At 48.9% G+C, this 24,686-nt stretch overlaps 1 protein-coding gene across 21 annotated transcripts in view; it reads right to left on the bottom strand.

The window, feature by feature from the left end:
* UNC80 (unc-80 homolog, NALCN channel complex subunit) overlaps window positions 1–24,686 on the bottom strand; it is a 3,486,058-nt gene that overhangs the window by 426,493 nt on the left and 3,034,879 nt on the right. For all 21 annotated transcript variants that reach the window (XM_069615884.1, XM_069615886.1, XM_069615890.1 and 18 more), the window contains one exon: window positions 900–1,084. In XM_069615884.1, coding sequence (XP_069471985.1) covers window positions 900–1,084 — 185 coding nt within the window. The remainder of the gene's footprint in view (window positions 1–899; window positions 1,085–24,686) is intronic.

The following is a 24,686-nucleotide window of genomic DNA, read 5'->3' as shown; positions in this document are numbered from 1 at the left end:
TCATTCCTAACGGATTCCGTTGCAAATAGCTACGCTTCTGTGCATACACAAGGTTCCTGTTATCTTCATAAAGGCACGCTCATACATTTATTTACGGTAAGGGTCATGGGCAACAGTTATTGCTCAAACTCAGCCTAGCTTTAGAATGTCATACATTGACATGGCCCCAATGAGGAGGCACATCATACATGTTTTAGGAACCTTCTATAATGGTCTTGTGTATGAGCTCTCTGCTAAACAGGGCACCTATTATGGAGTGACATAAGGCTAACACAGCTTTTTCACCTCAGGAGCAGCCATTGAGGCACTCTATAAGTAGCACTTAGGTAGCGCTTTAGTAACAGCTATATTATTTTGCTTGTGAGCACATTTTTTGGGTTGTGAGCACATCTTCTGTTATAAGCACCTGTGTAGGCCCCAAATGCAGAATATATGACTGAAGCACCAATTGGCAAAGAATATATGTAAATCATCTAGTCTCATGTCCCTGGGAGAACCAAAGGTGGTTCTTTCCAAGTTACATAACAGCACTGCCCCCTGCATAGGACAATGCATCACTGTAGGTCCAGAAGCTGGCAGTGGAATGCAATGTGCCTTCCTAACCAGGGAGGGAGGGAAAATAATCCCTTTGCTCTCCTGCAGCAGCTCCCTGGGGAAATCACACATATAACACACAAGCTACTACTAATGACAATGTAAGCAAGTGGATGGATAAAGGATTGCTGTGGATTTCTGAGAGTTGGCTTTCTTTAAATGTGGAACTGCAGAAATCCAACTTACATAATATAATTTTGAAAATCATTTGTGCTGCTACCAAGCACACAGCCCATCTTTTGAAAGAAATGGTGGTAAATATTGTCATTTGTATCCTTCCTGGCTACAGAATTGTAAAGTCTCACCTTACACTGGATGAAGGGTCGCAGTAAAACAAATATTGGGATCCGGGTTCTGACAATGAAGTCAACAAAATCCCATAGCGCAAGCCCCCCAACCTTGCGTAGAGCCATCTCTTTGACTTGCAGGCTGAGTCTGTACCACTGGCTCCCCAGCTGGCGCTCGAAGCACACAAGTATCACCTTGAGGGCTGGAAGACAAAAGGGAACCACTCAAAAGAGAAAAACAAGAAACAAAGATAGGAGAAATAGAGAATGGACAGGCTACTGTTGGTGACTATTAAAAAACTCGACTAAATACATTTGTAAGGGTTTCTTAGAGTTACATGGATTTTCTTCTCCAAATATCACCTGAGTAGTGCTCCAAATTTAAAGTTCACTAAAAAAGTTGCCAAAAGATACAATCATTTTTTAAGATCAAATTGTGTGATAGATATTGCAGAATTATTAGGACACCTCAAATTGCTACTCTTGATTCTAAAACCAGTACTTTACCACAAAATTACTGCAACTCCTACATACATCACAGTTCATATGATGAGACAAATATTTCACTCGGCTATTGCTCCTACTACAGAAATCGATGTGTGATCTGTAGGCCAGCAGTCTGAAACCTTTGTATCTCCAGATGGTTTGCAGTACCACTCCCATCAGCCCTAGCCAGCATTGTCAATGGTGAGAGATCATGTTCGGTGTAATCCCAAACATTTGGAGAGGCGCAGGTTTCAGACTCCTGCTGTAGGCCGTGGATTTGTATCCCAGATTGTTGACCAGCCACCCATCCTCCAAGGTTGAGACTATGAGCAAAACCTGAATGAGTAATATTAACAACAGCTATATACAGGGCTCAATAGCTGCTGACCATCTTCGAAACAGATCATGCAATCTCCAAAACCTTGCTTGTCTAAAAAACAGAGGCATCCAGCATATTTCAATAGAAAGTATGAGCAAGCATCATCTTTGCAGTCAGAATGTGAACACATGTCCTATTCCATCTGTGTTCAGTTTGCAGTAGAGAAGCTAAGCCAACATTAACAAATACCCTAACACGTTTCTATGACTTAACCATTCTCATTGTAGTCACTTAGGGAATACCTCTCCTTAAGAAGACAACCTTCACAGTTAAGATAGAAGCAAGAGATTGTACTGAGCTTGACAAAAGGCTAGCATTGTCTGTTGACAAGGACTTAGCACCTGTAGGTTACAATATCCAGCTAGAAACTATAGAACCTGGCTATGTCACATGAATGACTTCACGTTTATCAAACTATCTTGCAAATGAGTTTGAGGCACATGCTTCTGCATTCTTTCTGCATTCTTTCCCTTCTCTGCTGATAGGATTTCTGCCCAAATAAACAAATAACTGATAACCGAATGGCAGGGTTTGAAAAGACAAAATGAAACAGGACCAGAACGGGATTGACCAGCTTATTCCCTACCACAGCCTGTATACAAAGGGACACAGAGGGTACTTCCTGGCTTCCAAATCAATGCAACGCACTGGTGCTCCATAAGGCTACTTTGTCTTTTATTACAGTTTTATATTTTCAAGATTTTTATTGGCTTGGATTTTTCACAGTAAAGGCTATACTTGTAGAGAAAAGGGTGAGAGAACCAACAGGCATGGGTGTAGTCTCTTGGGTTGCACTACTAGCAGAGACATAGACAGGTTAGGGCCTGAGTGGGCAAGGCCCACCCAAATTCTGTAAAGGCCCATTCAGTTGCGTTGCATGGATATTTACAGATGTTAATGTCTCTGCAGTGAGCCCAACTACATTAGCTTCAGGCCCTACTTGTTAGACAATCCTGGCTGCCTCTGACTACCAGTATAACACACTATAACCATGACACTTCTTTATATAACATATGCCTGCTTCATTAAACCCGTCCCTCTTCCCTCCAAGTCCCCACCTCTCTCTCCCAAACAGATCGTTTAAGTGGGCTATGGTTTCTGCCTGGTTGGCTCCCAGGCACTAGCTCAGCCTGCATTGTATCTATAGCTGAGTTGAAGCCCTTTCTTTTGGGTTTGGCTATTTTATGTTTAACATGTTAAAAATAATACTCTAATTCAAGTCAGGCAGGTGAACACTTTAAATCCATCTAAAAGATATGTAAGTAGTGGGCTCCAAAGACCTGTGAAGCTTTTTGGAGTATCGTTTAGTGAGTGAGCTATTTCATACAGATTGTACCAAAACCTCTTCAGTCTGGGGTCTGAGTTTCTGCTGAAAGAATCACCAAAGCTAGTCTTATTTTTACGCAAGTAACTTTTTGGGAGCTTAATTTCTGCATGTTAATTCGTAGCAGGAAATTGTCTTTGCACAACCTGCGCTTAATAAGGGGAAGGGGACCCCCAAGCATGTTCCACATTTTTCTATCACTTCATTATAGTGAATGTGTATTAGTGGTGAACTCCATAAAATGGGCAGCATGGCTCGCTGGCAGCCACAAGTGCTCCAACAGCTGTCTATCTTTTATAATCCTGCAACTACTGTAAGCATTACTTTGCGAATTACTTAAATGTCTGTAGCTTGCGCTAGCGCCTTGATGACTTCGGGTTTAGTGCGATTTACAAATGCCATAATAAATTAAATAAATAAATAAATTGCATCTATAATCTATAAAAAAAAAAAAATTACATTATGTGTCCTGCAAACCAATTGTGGGTGTGTCAGCACTTATAACACAGCTTTTGATATTTCTTCTCCTCTATTGGAATGTATATATTCTTGCCAGGTTACTTGGTATTTCTAAATTGTATTTCTTACAGAATTAAGTAAAATAGCAGAAATGTTGTAGATGATGTTCAATTCATTTCTGCAGATTTTACTTTTTCAAAATGGGTGCAACTTCTATTGGATCCTTTTTTGGGGGGTCATTTCATACACTTCCTAAATTGCACAGGAGTGGACCGCAACTGAAATTTTTGTCATTGCCAAAACGGAGTGGAAATACCAAGAGTGAAACAAAAAGGAAATCGCCTTTAGTCTGAATATTTCCAGTGTATTTTGGGGAAATTGTAAAAGCTGCCTGCACATTATGCTTTGTAGGAGGCATTTACAATGTATTCCTATGCAATCCACCAGCTTTTACCAGTTGAAAAAGTCAGACAGATTCCATAGGAATCCTTTGGTATTCTGCAAGCATGTAAATACTTGGTGGTGGAATACTATGGTGCTATTTGAAGGCGGAGCGGGAGAGCAACACTGAAAAGTATAACCCATTCCATGACCCCACTCTGCTGTCAACTGGCACTAAAATCCCCCAGATCATAAATGGAAAGCGCATATCCGTTCCTCCTTTGTGTTGCACATTGCTTTTACGATCAATGGGAATATAAAATGATCCTCATTGTATTTTTCATTTGACAGTGCCTTATTTGTTAACACCTAAATGCCTCTTACTAAAACTCAGGGAACACATAATGATCAGGGAATTACCCAGCTGTGCCCCATTTACTCTAAATCTTGACATACGTTTGAAGGTTGCCTGTGCCTTGTAAAGCCTCTCTTCCAGGTACATACAGCTATCAAGACCTCCTTTCCATTTAGAAAAATATGGAGTATCTTTAACCTCCCACGTACTTGCAATGTCTTGTTTTGCCGGTGCCATCACTGCCAAAATAAATAACATTTCAAATCTGCTGGAGAGGTTGTCTCTCAAATGCCCAGTAATATCACCCTAGAGTCATCCCCTAAAGGTCTTTCCAACACAGTTCCCAACAGTTTTCCTATCTAGGGTTGTAAAGCATGGTGTAGCTGCAAGTAATGGTAACATTCTGAATCTGGTAATCGAAACCTAGGCTTCAGGTCTTGGAATGCAGCTATTGCGTTGTGAATAATAATATTGACTAGTGTATTAATCCCTTATCAACCCATGACTTGAGCATTCCCAATTTTAACACTTCACCAATATCGAAGTTATTCCAGATTGGGGCCCTAAAACAGCCTCTCCATGCCCATTCCATCACTTTCACCACAGCAGGCTCAAACAAATAACCTGTCTATAAGCCGTGGGTAGTGACCTCTTATTTATGCATCCATATAAAATCAGCAAAAGAGTAGTTTGTCTCATTAACCCATATTCAAGTTTTATATGGGACATTGCAGGCTTACTGCAAAGACATTTATTGCCTATTACCATTTGGGATGCCACGTAATATATTTGGTGTTCCAGAATGACCTGCACTTCTCGATGCCAAAATATTATTCTTTATGAATATCTAAACTGCTATTGGGCTGCCCAATGCATTACACCTGCTATGATAACGTAATTGCAAAATATAATCTAAATTGGCATACCAATGCGCAAATATTATGAATGAATGTGCTCATGAATCACAATTAAAAAAAACATTCCGTATTTGACATGACACATTCTTTAATATTGACATCCAAATATATTCAATAAAGTCACTAGATACAAATTCATCAAAATACTACTTTCCAAAAACCAATGTGATATATAACAATAAGTCCCAGACCATTTAATACATCCCTAAGCCTATCTCCCTGGACCAACAGGGGACTTGCACTCAGTGGAACAATATTTCCAGAGCGCATGCTTTTTCAGGTTTTTGATTTCCAAACTATACTCAATGATCAATTTTATTTAATACCCCTTAAGGTTGTCTATTCAAGGTGTAGATATTAATTCTTTACAATTAGCAAAAACTAATAACCTCAAACCTCTGGGTACTCTTTCATGTTCTAAATACTGTTTCAGTGATACTATTTCCCAACATTTTGAAATTTCTTTTTTAGAAGTCTCTTTAACTTGATTAATTTCTCCCTTAAAGTTTCAACAGGAGGACCTTTATTATGGAATGCACGTTCTATACTTCCATTGGTTGAAAAGAGGCCCTTAAAATCTTTGTCTCTGCCTTCTCTATATGTAGTCATGTGAGTTGGATCTGCTAGCTGCAGGAAATACTGGACTCAATAATTATTTTAACAAAAAAAAAATAAAGATGGGTGTGTCAGAATGACCTGCGATTATTGATGCCAAAGTATCATTCCTTATAAATAACAAAGCTGCTATTGGGATGCTGAGTGCATCACAGCTGTTATGATACTGTAAATGAAAAATATAATCGAAGTTGACCTACCAATGAACTGATATTATGATTAAAATGAAGCAATAAGTGCAATAAAACATTTAGCATTCTTTATTTGATATGACATTTTATATGTTTAATATCAACATAAACACATATTCAATAAAGCCAGTAGATACAAATGCATGAAAATTCTACTTTCCAAAAATCAATGTGATATAGAACAATTAATCCAAGATCATTCATTACATCCCTAAGCCATCTCCCTGAACCAACACGTGTTTCACACTTATTGGAACAATCTTTCCATGCCGTGTGCTTCTTCAGGGTCTTGAAAAAGTAATATTTTTGGATGTCCGTTAGAGCTGTTTCTCCATCCTAGACCGAATTACAAAGTGCCTGAAGTGCTATATGAGGCTGCTTGTGTAGCCACAGAACTTTCCTTAGCACTTTTTCAAATCTATTAAATTCACAGTTGGGGATTTTGACTGGAGTATTCTGAAGGACATAAAGGTATCTAGGGAGCGCAGTCATTTTAAACATTGCAGCTCTTGCCAATTACGCCAATGGAGTGTAATATCTTGCTTCCATTCGAATCCGATTAGTAATTGTTGTCAGGTTGCTTTAAAGAAAAACGCCCATATCTTTGCAAATGTGAATTCCCAGATACTAGTAGGTGTCCTCAACAATTTAAAATCTACAGTTTCATGCTATCACTTGCACCCTATCCTGTAATGGAAAAATAATACATGTATGCCAATTTACTTTTAGGATGCTGTTCCTGCCCAATTCTTGAATACTCTCCTTTACCCGAGGACCTAATTGAACAGGATCATTCAAAAAAATTAAAAGATCATATGTGTATAACGAAACTGGGCCATCCTGACCTGCAGGCCAGCGAAACACAAACCATCCCGGGTCATCCCGTTGCCACGATGCCAGAGGTTCAATGGCCAGCTTAAACAACAGTGGAGATGGGGGCACCCTTCTCTTGTACCACTTTCCAGAGGAAAACAGTGGGAGCATTACCCATTCATTTGTAGCAAGGCCTCCGGGTTAGCTACAGGAGCTTCACCTATGCGATAAATATGTCTTCATGACGGCCAGAGAAAGTGTTAAAAAATCAAATTGAATGCTTTTTCCAGACTGACCGCCAAAATGGACAGAAGGATTTTGATCTGAGATGCTTAATCAATAGTATTGTGCAAACTCCAAATATTTATCTTGGTGGCTCTGTTACTGTTACAGAAGAAAACACATTATTTGGGGTGAATCAAGTTAGGGATCACCAATGATGGTCATCAGGTCAATAATTTGACTAATACTTTAGTCACACTGTTGTTCAGAGAAATCAGCCTATAAGAAGCACATTTATTAAGGTTATCTTTCTTGGGAATAGCTATTTTTTATTTTTTTTATTTGCATTTTAATTGAAAAACAATTTTTTAGCAAAGCAAAATCACAGTTCTGCATTACATCCAAGTGGCCCTTCTAAATTGATTAAATTAATCCCTTCTAAAAGAACCGTAGCCTAAAGACAGGGGAAAAACAGAAAATAGAAGGAAAAATGAGAGAGAAAGAAAAGAGAGTAGAAGACAAGTGCACACGTTCATTTACATGGTAAGCAAAGGCTCCAGAAATGTTGTCAGGGCAATCACATGGCACGACTTGTTCCCTGCCATCAGCAGTGACCACTATGCATCATTCTCCTCACTCTGATGGTCCGATAGTAAATGTCTGACATGTTTGGTGCGACTCTCCACAAGTGCTGGGCAAGTGGTGACCAAATGCTTCAGTGATTTCACAGCTAGAGCATCTTTACAGAACCAGCAGTTATTGGAATCAGATATCCCACCGATTCCTTGGATCTCGCTCGTTGTATAAAAGTTGAGCCGAATACGGAGATATTGCTTTCACATTTTTCGATCTGGGAATTGAATTAGGTATTGACACACTACATCTAGTTTCCGTGATTCTGTTGGAATATGGGCGCTCAATTTGTATTGTACTTAGCTGCTGAGTTTAAGGTGTTAATCCAGTCCAGTTCACACAATTTGCATTAATCAACATTAGGTTGGTAAGAAGGACCTTAATTGAACATCCAATCTCTTCCAGCAGTGCGCACATTGACCTTCTCCAGTTCTGCAATATGGGAGTGTTAGAAGCTACAATCTCCTTATGTAGCATTTCTAAAATTTCCAGACGCTCAGGTAGAAAACATTTCCTCAAGAAGGCGAGGCTCTTTCAGTCAACACTTTATTTTAATGATGACAGACCCAACTCGCGCTGTATTGTTTGGATTAGAGTTGCTGACAGAAGACCCAAGACTTAATTCCAAAAAAGGCCCTCTAGTTGTGGCCAGGCAGTTGCAGGAATGTTGGGTATGGCCTCGGATCCATATGTGATAGTTGGAACGACCTTAGCTTTAGAGAAGGAAAGGACTGGGAGGATGGAGAACCGGCCATGTTTTTGATTCAGAGCGTGTTCTTGACTAGACAGAGCCTAGCTCTTAAATGAGTGACCATCGGCGCTTCAGCTGATATATCGCTAAGTTGAACACCCAAGTACTTAAAGGTGCTTACTTGCTCAATGGTCTGGTCCTCCAGCGACCAAGAATACTGGTTCTTTCCTTTATTGGAGTTTCCAAAGCTTGAGATCTTTGTTTTAGATTTATTCATCTCCAAGCTGTTGATTCGAATGAAATTAGATAGACCATGCAGTTGCCGTTGAAGACCTATCAGCGCCTGGTCTATTAAGACAATATCATCGGCATATCATATAGTATGCGAGGTAACAAAACACCAGCCGACTGTAGGCGGGAAGGCTTTTAGTTCAGTGTCTGAGTTCTTAATGTCAGCCACAAAAAAGTTAAAAAGAGCGGCCGCCACTGGACACCCATGTTTAACACATCAGGCAGTTGGAATTTCTTTGGAAAGAAGGCCAGATTTGTTCAATCGTACCCTTAAGGTGGTGGTGCAGTGCAAGGCTTTTATAGGTGCTAGAATACACTCCGGGCAATTCTTTGCCTCAAGTTTGATCCACAGCTTCTGACGGTCAATCTGGTTGAATGCTTGTACCAGAACGACAAATGCCATAAAGATTTTTGATTGCCCATGTTTCACTCTGCCTTTTAGCATGTTAAGAATAAAGATGTTCGCACAGGTTCCGATTCCTTTAACCAACCCTGATTGTAATGGGTCGTTGACTCTTGCACCCCTGCACCAGGTGGAAAAATGGTCTAGAATAATAGTGCATACAACTTCCCAATTACATCTAGCAGGGCAAAGGGACGGTAGTTCTTTGGGTTGTCGCGATCCCCATTCTTGAAAATGGGGACCACAATCGCCCTCCCACAAGAACTCGGAATTCTGCGGAAACTGGAGATCTTTAACAGCAACGCATGGATTAAAGGTGCCCATTCATATTGATGTTCCTTCAACATGAGATTTGTCAGCCCATCGGTTCCAGGAGCTAGTGAGTTGTTTAGCTTTGCAATTCGGCTCTGGACATCATCGATAGTTAGAGAGGAAACCCAGGGGACTGTGTCAGCAGAGGTGGAGTTGGTTATGTTAGTGTCGGGGGCTACAGCATATACGTTTTTAAAGTGATCGGTCCAAGTGGCTTCGCTAATGGGATTCATCTGGTCGTCATTCAGCTGTGGACCCACTGATTTTATTAAAGTCCAAAAATCTCCTGTTTTTTTTCTTACCACAGTCTTAAGCATGGTTTCTGAATCTTGTTGGTATAACGATCATCTGAACAAATAGAGCCAATTCTTATTGCTCCTTTTTCCATGCCGGAGGTTTTCTTGGTCGAGTGCGTCTCCCAATTTCTTGGCCACTCTGGTGAGCTTTTCCACCACCTTTCCAGGGTTAACAAGCTCTAGATTAAAGAGGTGGAGATGATTCCGACATGGTCAGCGTCTTTGCTGATACTGGGCTGGTAAAGTTCTAGAAGGGGGGTGTACTTGACCAGTGAGCCCCCAGACCTGAAGGACGCAGCAAGATTAACCATGCTGTTACTTGTTAGTTTTAGACGTGTACCGCCACTAGAGACTGACAGTTCCAACGACATCTTTTGCAGGATGCTCGGGGCAGAGCCTGTCCATTCCATGAATAACGAATGATGATCGCTATTCTTTGTTTGTATATTCTGGAACGAAGCAACCAATGGTAAAAATTGTCCCGAGACAAAAATATAGTCGATCGCGGATGAATGGCCCATACTTTCCAAGGTTGCTTGAGGTTGCGAATCATCTATAAAGTTTCCATTTAACATATGCATGTCTTTAGTGGCCACTAGTGTGTTCCACATAATGGCTCTGGAGTTGTGAGAGGACAAATGTGGCGTGGTATGTACCTTCACATTACCAGGAAGACATGAGGGGCCTCATTACAACTCAGGCGTTAAGGGTTAACGCCGTCGTTAACCCTTAACGCCTGATTCCGATTTTAACGGCTGCTTTTAGCAGCCGTTAAAATCCATGGCGCTAACCTGCCATGATGCTAATTACGCCACCATAATTTACGATGGCGTAATTAGCGCCTTCCCCACTCCCATTATGCCCTATGGGGCAAAAATGGGAATGGGGAAGGGAAAATGGGAAATGGGGATTTACCGCCCCACTCACCTTGGAATGGGGCGGTAAATCCGCCATCCACCATGGTGTAAATGTAGTTTACACCATGGTGGTAAAGTTGGCGTAATTACCGCCTGGGTCGTAATGACCCCCGAGGTATTTAGGTTGCCGCATACGATCACATTCCGTGTTTGTTGGACTATGTATGCATCGTCTATTAGATCAGATATATGATCAATGAATGCCTCATTAGATGTAACAGCCGGGGTTCCATTAGGCATTAATTACGACCAGTTTGGCAGGAGTCGCAGAGACCAAGGCACTGTTCTCAATTTCCCAGGGAGTAGTAATTCTTGGGACAATGGGCTCATTGAAACAGATTTGCTTAAAGTCAATGGACTTCCAGACTTAATAGCTGTTAACAAGCCTAAAGTCGGATGTCCCTTTTTGCCCTTTGAGGCAGTGCTTAGTGATGTCACAAACCCATCCAAAATCGGGTTTATACGGAGCCAGGTCTCTTAGAGACATAGCAAATTGTAGGAACCCAGGTTTATCTCACTAGGTTTTGTCAGATGACTAAAACCTTGAGTATTCTATGAAGCCATTGACAGACGGGGATGTTTCCGGGTGAAATTACAAATTAAATTCTTCCCATTCAGTGTTGCAGGTTTGAATTGCTAGAGATCATCATGTACTGTCAAGGCTTGTGACAGCCAAGACCAGTCCTGGTTTTCAATCAAGGCTGTCGGCACGGATGGTAACAGTTTTTGTGTCAGTAGTGAGGCTGATTTTGTGTATAAGCCCCTGAATACGTTTGCATCAGTTGGCCCTTTGTAGGTTTGGCTGAGGAGGGATCTTTTCCTTTTTGTCTGCCATAGTAAGGAAAGGAGGCGGTGGGGGACTCAACCACGGCTGACTTGACGTGTTTTCAAGTCCTATTTCGGTCGTAGGAAGGTCTAGTGGGCCTCGCGAGTCATGACAACTAATATGCATATCCTCAATGGAATATGTGGAGAGGTCTAGCAAGATTTGAAGTGACGGACTTGTCTGATTGGTGGAGGTCTCACCCACAGGCGCACGGACCTTGGGTGGCGTATGCAATGGTGCGTTCTTATTCGGCCCATCCTTTACTTTTAGCGAGGATATCCTTGGTGCCGGTTTTGGGGAACCTTTCTTCAGTTTCTGATGCGTTCCCATAGCTTTTTTTTCACGTAGTTCGGATTGGTTTTTAATGTCTCCTGGTCAGAACCTAACTCGTCAAGATGGTTTTCACATGCATTTGCCCATTTTATCAATAAGGATTCCGGGTTTCCTTTCATTGCATCCAGTAGTATGACAAATTGGGGTGTGCAGTTGTCAATGATTATTTTCCTGTACACAGAGAGCATGTTCCACAGCACACGAGCGTTCATGGATATCAGGTTAAGTTCATATCGTAGACACACACTGGATATGCCCTTTTGTAGCTGCAGAACGTGCCTCCAGTACTGGTTTTCTAGTTGGGACCATAAATTCGAAGTTACTCCTAGTGCACTTTCTGCCCCATAAATTAGAGTTGGCACTGTGTTTTGATTATAATGGGCTAGGACAGTCAGAAAGGAGAACTTTCCGTACTTTTTATTTATGATCACTCCCTGACATGCTAGTTGTTTGCATTTTTGTTTAGCATTCTCAGCCCACGGGGTGTCATTTAATTTGTTCTTAATCCACATTCCAAGATATTTAGCCTTTTTTCACAGCTCAGATTTTCATTATTCAATCTCCATTTTGGCTTATTTTTTTTAGCCTGTTTATTAGTTCGTGTGAGGTCTTGGAGGATTATTACTTCAGACTTTGCAGGGTTAATTCTCAGTTTATTCTTTAGCACGTACCCTTCAAGGGCTGTTAGCTTCCTTGTCAGCCCAATTGGCGTTAGATCGAGCAGCACGATGTCATCCGCATATAACAACCGATTTACACTCATGCCATTGATTCTAGGTGGATGGGAATTTAGCGCTCCTATGGATTCTCCGATATCTGACAGGAATAGGCCGAACAGGTTAGCTGCCAACGGGCATCCCTGCTTTGCACCGTGATTTGTCTTAATTGGCTCACTGAGGGTTCCACTGGAGTCCAGTCTGATCTTAATTTCGGTGTCAGTATGTAGTTCTTTAATCGGATGTAGTAGATTTTCTGGACAGCTCCATTTCCTCATTTTGTCCCAGAGCATTTCACGATCAATGGTGTCGAATGCGCTAGACAAATCGACAAACGCAATATAGATGTTTTTGTTTTGTCGGATGGCTTCCATTTATAGGAAATGTATAATTGTCAAATTTAAGCCACAGCCGACACCTTTGACAAATCCAGCTTGCTGAGGATCGTTTCGCTCTGATGCTTGAATCCATTTTAGCAATTTGCCTTGGAGCTGAGTTGCAAACATTTTCCCCACGACATCAAGGAGTGCTATTGTGCAGTAATTCCTTGGATCAGTGCGTTTGCCTTTTTGGAAAATTGGTAAGACAATAGTGCTCCGCCAAGAGGTAGGAATCTTTCGCTTCGGCAAGATCGATGAAAATAGAGTATAGCAGGAGTCAGCCCATAATTCTGATTGTTGTTTTAAGAGTTGGTTCGTTAGCCCGTCGGGTCCCGGGGCTCTCGACGTGCTGAGTCTTACGATGTTTCGATATATGTCCTCTTTTTCGATTTTAATTGACCATTGACTTCCCGGATCTGATGGTTTACTGAGATTTGTGTTTTTGTTATAGAATGTTTTCAAGTAGTATTCCACCCATGCCTTCTCAGACACCATGTTTTTTATGACAGCCCCTTGCGGTGTCGAGACGTTATTTAGATAGTCCCAAAAGGTACTTATGTTTCGCTTTGCTAGTGTTTCCATCATTGATTCCGCGTCTCGTTGTAACATAACATGTTTGTGACCGATCAACCAGTTTTTATGTTTGTTTTAGTTGTTCTTTCTCTCTTCTGCAATTTGCATGAGTGCTTTTTTGAGCTTTCTTACTGCTTTGTTCAGCTCTTTCTTATTGGTAACAATCTCGCAATCCCATGCATGTGTTTTTATGAAGTCAGGTCTCGACCTCGCAGTTTGCTTCTCTCAAAACGCCTCTAGGAAAGTAGTGTATTCAATTTTCACAACGTCTAATTTTTCCTCCATCGATTTTAGAAGAGATTTTACCTCGATTCAGCCGCAACCAATTGCGACCAGCTACAACAACTAGGTCCTTACATGTACATTTGATGTACATTCAGGTACATTTTTAGCATGCAGTGGTCGTTTGGCTCCATTTCAGTGATTTTTAGGGATTCATCCTCACATCTCATTCTTTCGGTTGCGAACATATAGTCGATGGTTGATTGTTGCTGGTTTCTTTGCCAGGTAAAATGTGCCGGGATATTTCCAGGAGTTTCTCCATTCAGCATCTTTAGGTTCCATGCTTTCATTTCGTGCAACCACACTGCGGCTGCTAAGTCACCATTGGTCTTCCCATAATCACAGTCATGTCTGGTCTTATTTTGGAGGCAATTTATATTAAGATCACCACAGATCAAAATATTTGCCTCATTCTCATTTTCCTTGATGTTAGAGATCATTTCCGAGATTAACTCGATGAAGTTTTCAAGTTATGTTGCAGCATGTTGCCAATAAATGTTTATCAGCATCAGCAAATTCTCTGCCTTAGACAGCTGTGCTGGGATTTTAATCTTGACTACTTGTATATATGGCGATATGTTTTTAGCTGATAAGATGCGTATGCCGCTTTGGATTTTAACAAGGGTGAGCAGCCCGGACATGGGGCGTCCTTTGATCCCCTTTATTGCTTGATTAAAGGCAATCTCAAAGCCATCTGCTGTTGGTATCTTCATTAGCCACGTCTCTTGTAGACATAAAGAGGCCGATTCATGGAATAATTAGCGCGGCGCAAGTGGGCAAAAACGTGCGAATCGCAGTGGAATAGCGAAAATCGCAGTGAACGTGCGAAAATCGCACGAAAAGCAGCGCACGTCGATTCATGGAAGGCCGTGCGCGAGAAAACCAGCGGATGTGCGAAAAAAAAGTGCGCGGCGCACGTTGGCGCACGTTGGCGCACAGGCCATCTAACAGCGTGCGCCAGGTCACAGCGAAAATCGCACAGGCCACAGCGAAATTCGCACATAGCGCGGCGCACGCAATAAAAGTAGGCGGAACACGGGCGTAACACTCGGAATGGGGAACAACTTGCCAAAACGTGGGCGTCACGGGGGAAGTACAGGGCACAAGTGCGCGGAACGCCCACACGCTCGCCTACAACACGTATTCATGGAATAGAATAGGGGAAAAAAGCGCACGCTCAAACCAGCGCACAGGCACAAACACGACCGCCACAAGAAAGGAGGCGGTAGCGTCTCTGCGGCTGTAAGAAATGTGCGCCAAAAGGTGCGCCAACAAATAGCACCTATATACTGCCATGATGAATGTCCCATACTGTGGCCCTCCAGGAAAAATGACGTGCAAAGGGGTACCCACAAACACGGACACCCGCTGACAAAAAATACGTGTGCATGTATACCGGGGTGCGCGGGAAGTGTCACACGCGATTTGCAGGGTACGTGCATCACAGGGGTTCGCGTGAAGTTATTCACACGATCGGGCCTGGGGGAGCGGGCTACGTGTATTACAGGGGTTCGCGTGAAGTTCCTCACGCGATCGGGCCTGGGGGAGCGGGCTACGTGTATTTCAGGGGTTCGCGTGAAGTTCCTCACGCGATCGGGCCTGGGGGAGCGGGCTACGTGTATTTCAGGGGTTCGCGTGAAGTTCCACACGCGATCGGGCCTGGGGGAGCGGGCTACGTGTATTACAGGGGTTCGCGTGAAGTTCCACACGCGATCGGGCCTGGGGGAGCGGGCTACGTGTATTACAGGGGTTCGCGTGAAGTTCCTCACGCGATCGGGCCTGGGGGAGCGTGCTACGTGTATTTCAGGGGTTCGCGTGAAGTTTCACACGCGAATAGCCTGGGCGCGTGTATTTCAGGGGTGCGCGGAAAGTTTTACACGCGATTTCTGCACGGTACGTGTATTTCAGGGGTTCGCGTGAAGTTTCACACGCGAATAGACTGGGCGCGTGTATTTCAGGGGTGCGCGGGAAGTTTTACACGCGATTTCTGCACGGTACGTGTATTTCAGGGGTTCGCGTGAAGTTTCACACGCGAATAGCCTGGGCGCGTGAATTTGAGGGGTGCGCGGGAAGTTCCTCACGCGATCGGGCCTGGGGGAGCGGGCTACGTGTATTACAGGGGTTCGCGGGAAGTTCCACACGCGAATAGCCTGGGCGCGTGTATTTCAGGGGTTCGCGGGAAGTTCCACACGCAAATAGCCTGGGCGCGTGTATTTCAGGGGTGCGCGGGAAGTTCCACACGCGAATAGGCTGGGCGCGTGTATTTCAGGGGTGCGCGGGAAGTTCCACACGCGAATAGCCTGGGCGCGTGAATTTGAGGGGTGCGCGGGAAGTTCCTCACGCGATCGGGCCTGGGGGAGCGGGCTACGTGTATTACAGGGGTTCGCGGGAAGTTCCACACGCGAATAGCCTGGGCGCGTGTATTTCAGGGGTTCGCGGGAAGTTCCACACGCGAATAGCCTGGGCGCGTGTATTTCAGGGGTGCGCGGGAAGTTCCACACGCGAATAGGCTGGGCGCGTGTATTTCAGGGGTGCGCGGGAAGTTCCACACGCGATTAGCCTGGGCGCGTGAATTTGAGGGGTGCGCGGGAAGTTCCTCACGCGATCGGGCCTGGGGGAGCGGGCTACGTGTATTACAGGGGTTCGCGGGAAGTTCCACACGCGAATAGCCTGGGCGCGTGTATTTCAGGGGTTCGCGGGAAGTTCCACACGCGAATAGCCTGGGCGCGTGTATTTCAGGGGTGCGCGGGAAGTTCCACACGCGAATAGGCTGGGCGCGTGTATTTCAGGGGTGCGCGGGAAGTTCCACACGCGAATAGCCTGGGCGCGTGTATTTCAGGGGTTCGCGGGAAGTTCCACACGCGAATAGCCTGGGCGCGTGAATTTGAGGGGTGCGCGGGAAGTTCCACACGCGAATAGCCTGGGCGCGTGTATTTCAGGGGTGCGCGGGGAGTTCCACACGCGAATAGCCTGGGCCCGTGTATTTCAGGGGTGCGCGGGAAGTTCCACACGCGAATAGCCTGGGCGCGTGTATATCAGGGGTGCGCGGGAAGTTTTACACGCGAATAGCCTGGGCGCATGTATTTCAGGGGTGCGTGGGAAGTTTTACACGCGAATAGCCTGGGCGCGTGTATTTCAGGGGTGCGCGGGAAGTTTTACACGCGAATAGCCTGGGCGCGTGTATTTCAGGGGTGCGCGGGAAGTTTTACACGCGATTTCTGCACGGTACGTGTATTTCAGGGTTGCCGGGGAGTCCCACATGTGATTTGACAGTGTGGGTCCTCCCAGGTGTACCCTGTACACCCTCCACGGCCCCTGCAGGCAGCCCACACCACAGGGGACTACCCTGCATCCCTGGTCATGTCCCGCAGGCAGCCCACCCAACATGGGCATGCCCCCCAGCAAAGGCACATGTCTCCTTGAACTAATGAACACCAACACATGTCCCCTTGCACCCCCACCCCCCAGCACTGTGGGGCACATGCCAGCAGTCCCCCACCCATGTCCAACTCATGTCCCCCACCACCCCCACCCCCCAGCACTGTGGGGCACCTGCCAGTAGGCCCCCACCCATGTCCAACTCATGTCTCCCACCACCCCCACCCCCCAGCCACCAGGGTCACCCTCCACCAGGGCCCCACTCATGTCTCCGACCACCCCCACCACCCAGCACTGTAGGGCACCTGCCAGCAGGCCCCCACCCATGTCCAACTCATGTCTCCCACCACCCCCACCCCCCAGCACTGTGGGGCACCTGCCAGTAGGCCCCCACCCATGTCCAACTCATGTCTCCCACCACCCCCACCCCCCAGCACTGTGGGGCACCTGCCAGCAGGCCCCCACCCATGTCCAACTCATGTCTCCCACCACCCCCACACCCCAGCACTGTGGGGCACCTGCCAGCAGGCCCCCACCCATGTCCAACTCATGTCTCCCACCACCCCCACCCCCCAGCCACCAGGGTCACCCTCCACCAGGGCCCCACTCATGTCTCCCACCACCCCCACCCCCCAGCAGTGCAGGGTCACCCTCCACCAGGGCCCCACTCATGTCTCCCACCACCCCCACCCCCAGCACTGTGGGGCACCTGCCAGTAGGCCCCCACCCATGTCCAACTCATGTCTCCCACCACCCCCACCCCCAGCACTGTGGGGCACCTGCCAGCAGGCCCCCACCCATGTCCAACTCATGTCTCCCACCACCCCCACACCCCAGCACTGTGGGGCACCTGCCAGCAGGCCCCCACCCATGTCCAACTCATGTCTCCCACCACCCCCACCCCCCAGCCACCAGGGTCACCCTCCACCAGGGCCCCACTCATGTCTCCCACCACCCCCACCCCCCAGCAGTGCAGGGTCACCCTCCACCAGGGCCCCACTCATGTCTCCCACCACCCCCACCCCCCAGCACTGTGGGGCACCTGCCAGCAGGCCCCCACCCATGTCCAACTCATGTCTCCCACCACCCCCACACCCCAGCACTGTGGGGCACCTGCCAGCAGGCCCCCACCCATGTCCAACTCATGTCTCCCACCACCCCCACCCCCCAGCCACCAGGGTCACCCTCCACCAGGGCCCCACTCATGTCTCCCACCACCCCCACCCCCCAGCAGTGCAGGGTCACCCTCCACCAGGGCCCCACTCATGTCTCCCACCACCCCCACCCCCCAGCACTGTGGGGCACCTGCCAGCAGGCCCCCACCCATGTCCAACTCATGTCTCCCACCACCCCCACACCCCAGCACTGTGGGGCACCTGCCAGCAGGCCCCCACCCATGTCCAACTCATGTCTCCCACCACCCCCACACCCCAGCACTGTGGGGCACCCTCCACCAGGGCCCCACTCATGTCTCCCACCACCCCCACACCCCAGCAGTGCAGGGTCACCCTCCACCAGGCCCCCACTCATGTCTCCCACCACCCCCACCCCCCAGCAGTGCAGGCTCAACCTCCACCAGGCCCCCACTCATGTCCCCCTGCACCCCCACCCCCCTGCCACCATGTGCAGCCCCCACCAGGTCCTCACAATCCCCAATCATGTGCGTAATGGTCAGCCTCCACAGCCAAAAAGACCTACCAAGTAACCCATTCACCCACATGGAAATGGAAATCACATGTTACACCCCCAATGTACATGAAGCAAATGAACCCATGTCCGTCACACACATATTTTCAAATTGAATGGGAAAACACACAACATGACATGCATGAAACCAATGACATGAAACCACACAGTGAACAATGTAAAAAAAATGTATTGAAAAAAATACAAATGCCAAAGAAAGAAAACTAACTACAATGTAAATGTGAAAAAATAAGCTGCATGTCCGCATAAAAACACAAAACTAGAAAATCAAATCAAAAAAATTATGTCCAAAGTGAAATGTAAAAACTCTCCATGCAACAAAGAACTATGTACAAAAATAACAAGGGTCCATCATCACAACTGAACTAAGGAAACCTCCTAAAAAACCTACCTAAATATCAACTATATACAAAAAGTGGAGCAGTGTCCGTCGACTCCAAATAATAATAAGAACGAAAGGAAACCTAAAACTAAAGAACTATATACAAAGGCGGCGGGCAAGTCCAGCGGCTCACTCTGTGGTGTTCCGGGCCAGGGCATCATCGAACTCCTGTTCGATGTCCCGGAGGCGGTCCAGTTCCATGGCCCCGAGGGTCCGCAGGGACGACGCTGTGTCCTCCTCCAACCCCCTGCGGATTGCCTCGAGGCACTCGGCCCGCCTCAGGGCCCTCCGCATGGAGTTCTCCGCCCTGACCATTGTGAGCCGCGCCTCTTCCGCCCGCCGCCGCTCCGCACCTATGGCGTGGCCCAACCGCTGCCACACGGAAGACACTCTCTGTCCTGGGTCCTCCTGCCCTCCGGCCGATGCCTGCCCCTCCGATGTCGAAGGCCCCGAGCCTTCATGGCTCCCACCATCTTGCTGCTGCTGCTGCTCTGCCTCTGCCCGTGCACTGCCTCCTGCTGCCTGCACATCCTCCGCCGGCTGGGGTGCACCTGTTGATGTGGCCACCCCTGCTGGACGTCCGACTCCCGACTGTGGCAGGGATGCCTCCTCCACCAGCCTGGCCGCACTGTCAGAGGCAGCTCCACAGGGCACCCAGGTGACTGATGGGTGGGAAGATGGCACAGAGGACGACTGGCGCGTAGGGGGTCCAGTTGAGGAGGGGGTCGGAGCAAGCCCCATCAGACAGCGGAATCCGGCCTGGGTGACCTGTCCCAGCAGGCTGACGTGGTCAACGAGCCATTCGAGATGACGTGCAGTCTCTCCATGAAAAGACTGCAGGTCACCTCGCATGGCCCGTTGACGCAACGCCACACCAGCCAGGACAGGCTCAACCCGGTCCTGGATGGCCACGTCCGCAGGCAGAGGAAGGCCAGTTGACGTCAGCTCATCCCCTGCCTGAAAACGGGTCTGGACGTAGGCATCCCTGCTGGTGCAAGATGATGCAGGGACAGGATCGGGGACAGGATTGCACACAGGCACCTCCGCGGCCGCCTGTGCTGCCTCCTGTCCCTGGTCCTGCACTGCACCACTAGCACCAGTGGGATCCCCACCTCCAGACCCTGTCTCTGGTGCTTGCGCGGCCCCCTCCTCCACCAAACCCCCCACCAACCTGGATGACTCTGTGCCATCTTCCCCTGTTGGGCCCTGTGGGGTCCCAGCTGCCCCTTCTGCTGCCGAGGAGTCCAACTGCAACCTCCGCCTCTTGGACCTCCCCCCGGCAGCTGCGGCCTGGGACGCGGCACCGGACTCCTCACTCCCCGACGAGATGACAACACGGGAGGGGAGCCGGGCCTTGCGTCTCCGGCTGGCGGTCGGATCCCCGCCGCTGTGCTCCACAGCACCTTCTCCGCCCTCTTCATCAGTTGACGCTGCAGACAGGGAGAAACAAAACACAGGCATCAGGGCACTGTACAATGGACACATACACGCATGACAGTTGCACATGAGTGGCATTGGCAAACCTCAGACATGTCATCACAATCCCCAACAGACATATCATTGCAACTGGCACACATGAGCCATACCACAGCCATATCGCAACTGCCACCACCATCCCCACACATACAACAGCATCAGCAGCCAAAGGGGAGCCATACATCACATGCAACACAGGAAGTGCACCACACATGTACACACACCACCACACTTGCATGCATGTCTACACCTCTGCCAAGTGTCGCACTGTTCAGACGGGCATCCATGTCACATCTGCCAATCAGGCTTCCAGATACCGCTGTCACATGCATCCATGTAGCATCACTGTTGCACCTTTGACAAATACACACACATGCACATGTACACAGTGCTCATACATGCAGCCGAAAACAACATACATGCCTGACATCACGGACATGTCTACTTACATACACATTCATCCAAACATGTGTGCACGCACAACTGCATTTGCCATGCAAGCCCACACACACAAGCACCATCCATGTCTCACACATTACAGCCCTCGCATGTGTCAGCCCCACGGCCCTGTACACCCCCACCCATACTCCACCCCATACAAACAGATGTGCAACTGGCACAATGGGGAATGATCACCACACGCCCTGCTCACAACCAGGATGCATGTACACTCACCGCTCGACTCCAGACGGCTCTGCTTCTCTAGGACCTGGACGTGGAGCGCTGGGGATATGCGTTCCAGGACCCCCATCTGTTCTTCCGACAAGTGGCCCCGGCGCCCCTTGGCATCCGCTGCCTTCAAGAGGCGCCGGGCCTTGTTCAGGGTCCTGGACCTGAAGTCCTCCCAGCGCTTCCTGACATGTTGTAAGTCCCGGACTGCCACCCCCTCCGCGTTGATGGCAGTCACGATGTCTGTCCAGATCCGAGTCCGTCCTTCCTTGTCGGCGCGGGAACTTCCAAAGAGGGCATCATACTGCCCCAGGACTTGCTCCACCAGGACACCAACTTCGGTGGCACTGAAGCTGGTGCCCCTCTGCCTCTCTGGCCGGGGGTTGTCAGTGGTCACAGATGGTGTTAGCCCCGACATGACAACCCCAGAGGCAGGAGTGGGTGGGCAACTGGGTCCTGGGGCTGGGCTGTGGAGCGATGGAATTCCAGTCGGGAGTCTTCTGTTCCAGCAGGGGTGGTCACAGCAACAGCACCCCTGGCTGATGTGCAGGCAGCAAATGGCAGTGCACGTGGGCAGCAGGCAGTCAGGCAGCAGCAGATAGCAGGTGGGAGCGTGCTCGGGGCTCTGGGGGGCAGTAATTCGGCCTTCTGGGCAGGAGCGTGGTCTCCCGTGTGCTCACGCGTGGCCAGCTTGGTACGGAGTGAATTGGCACATGAAAATCCTGCACGTCAGCGTGAAAACCGAGGAAAGGCCCTTAGCGCGTAAGCGCGTCAGCACGCATACGCGATTCCATTGGACCAAAGGCCCTCAGCGCGTAAGCGCGTCTGTGACGTGACCCGCACGGGTGTTTCCCACACAGCACGTGATGACAGAGCACACGTGGAAAGACTGCACGTCAGAGTCTCATTGCGTGTGATTGGTGGAAATGGCCGTACACCGGGATACAGGTGCGCTGACGTACTTGCGTGTGTAAGTGTCCGCGCACACCTCATATACACGTACATAGGCCAATCGCGTGTACACGCACTTTTGTCCAATTACACGCGATGAGACTCTGACGTGCAGTCTTTCCACGTGTGCTCTGTCATCACGTGCTGTGTGGGAAACACCCGTGCGGGTCACGTCACAGACGCGCTTACGCGCTGAGGGCCTTTGGTCCAATGGAATCGCGTATGCGTGCTGACGCGCTTACGCGCTAAGGGCCTTTCCTCGGTTTTCACGCTGACGTGCAGGATTTTCACGTGCCAATTCACTCCGTACCAAGCTGGCCACGCGTGAGCACACGGGAGACCACGCTCCTGCCCAGAAGGCCGAATTACTGCCCCCCAGAGCCCCGAGCACGCTCCCACCTGCTATCTGCTGCTGCCTGACTGCCTGCTGCCCACGTGCACTGCCATTTGCTGCCTGCACATCAGCCAGGGGTGCTGTTGCTGTGACCACCCCTGCTGGAACAGAAGACTCCCGACTGGAATTCCATCGCTCCACAGCCCAGCCCCAGGACCCAGTTGCCCACCCACTCCTGCCTCTGGGGTTGTCATGTCGGGGCTAACACCATCTGTGACCACTGACAACCCCCGGCCAGAGAGGCAGAGGGGCACCAGCTTCAGTGCCACCGAAGTTGGTGTCCTGGTGGAGCAAGTCCTGGGGCAGTATGATGCCCTCTTTGGAAGTTCCCGCGCCGACAAGGAAGGACGGACTCGGATCTGGACAGACATCGTGACTGCCATCAACGCGGAGGGGGTGGCAGTCCGGGACTTACAACATGTCAGGAAGCGCTGGGAGGACTTCAGGTCCAGGACCCTGAACAAGGCCCGGCGCCTCTTGAAGGCAGCGGATGCCAAGGGGCGCCGGGGCCACTTGTCGGAAGAACAGATGGGGGTCCTGGAACGCATATCCCCAGCGCTCCACGTCCAGGTCCTAGAGAAGCAGAGCCGTCTGGAGTCGAGCGGTGAGTGTACATGCATCCTGGTTGTGAGCAGGGCGTGTGGTGATCATTCCCCATTGTGCCAGTTGCACATCTGTTTGTATGGGGTGGAGTATGGGTGGGGGTGTACAGGGCCGTGGGGCTGACACATGCGAGGGCTGTAATGTGTGAGACATGGATGGTGCTTGTGTGTGTGGGCTTGCATGGCAAATGCAGTTGTGCGTGCACACATGTTTGGATGAATGTGTATGTAAGTAGACATGTCCGTGATGTCAGGCATGTATGTTGTTTTCGGCTGCATGTATGAGCACTGTGTACATGTGCATGTGTGTGTATTTGTCAAAGGTGCAACAGTGATGCTACATGGATGCATGTGACAGCGGTATGTGGAAGCCTGATTGGCAGATGTGACATGGATGCCCGTCTGAACAGTGCGACACTTGGCAGAGGTGTAGACATGCATGCAAGTGTGGTGGTGTGTGTACATGTGTGGTGCACTTCCTGTGTTGCATGTGATGTATGGCTCCCCTTTGGCTGCTGATGCTGTTGTATGTGTGGGGATGGTGGTGGCAGTTGCGATATGGCTGTGGTATGGCTCATGTGTGCCAGTTGCAATGACATGTCTGTTGGGGATTGTGATGACATGTCTGAGGTTTGCCAATGCCACTCATGTGCAACTGTCATGCGTGTATGTGTCCATTGTACAGTGCCCTGATGCCTGTGTTTTGTTTCTCCCTGTCTGCAGCGTCAACTGATGAAGAGGGCGGAGAAGGTGCTGTGGAGCACAGCGGCGGGGATCCGACCGCCAGCCGGAGACGCAAGGCCCGGCTCCCCTCCCGTGTTGTCATCTCGTCGGGGAGTGAGGAGTCCGGTGCCGCGTCCCAGGCCGCAGCTGCCGGGGGGAGGTCCAAGAGGCGGAGGTTGCAGTTGGACTCCTCGGCAGCAGAAGGGGCAGCTGGGACCCCACAGGGCCCAACAGGGGAAGATGGCACAGAGTCATCCAGGTTGGTGGGGGGTCTGGTGGAGGAGGAGGCCGTGCAAGCACCAGAGACGGGGTCTGGAGGTGGGGATCCCACTGGTGCTAGTGGTGCAGTCCAGGACCAGGGACAGGAGGCAGCACAGGCGGCCGCGGAGGTGCCTGTGTGCAATCCTGTCCCCGATCCTGTCCCTGCATCATCTTGCACCAGCAGGGATGCCTACGTCCAGACCCGTTTTCAGGCAGGGGATGAGCTGACGTCAACTGGCCTTCCTCTGCCTGCGGACGTGGCTATCCAGGTCCGGGTTGAGCCTGTCCTGGCTGGTGTGGCGTTGCGTCAACGGGCCATGCGAGGTGACCTGCAGTCTTTTCATGGAGAGACTGCACGTCATCTCGAATGGCTCGTTGACCACGTCAGCCTGCTGGGACAGGTCACCCAGACCGGATTCCTCCGTCTGATGGGGCTTGTTCCGACCCCCTCCTCAACTGGACCCCCT

The sequence above is a fragment of the Ambystoma mexicanum genome, chromosome 9 (genome assembly GCF_040938575.1).
Source record: "Ambystoma mexicanum isolate Mex_15411 chromosome 9, UKY_AmexF1_1, whole genome shotgun sequence".
Classification (NCBI taxonomy): domain Eukaryota; kingdom Metazoa; phylum Chordata; class Amphibia; order Caudata; family Ambystomatidae; genus Ambystoma; species Ambystoma mexicanum.
Note: the sequence above shows the minus strand (reverse complement) of the source record. Positions and strands in the feature narration are given on the sequence as shown.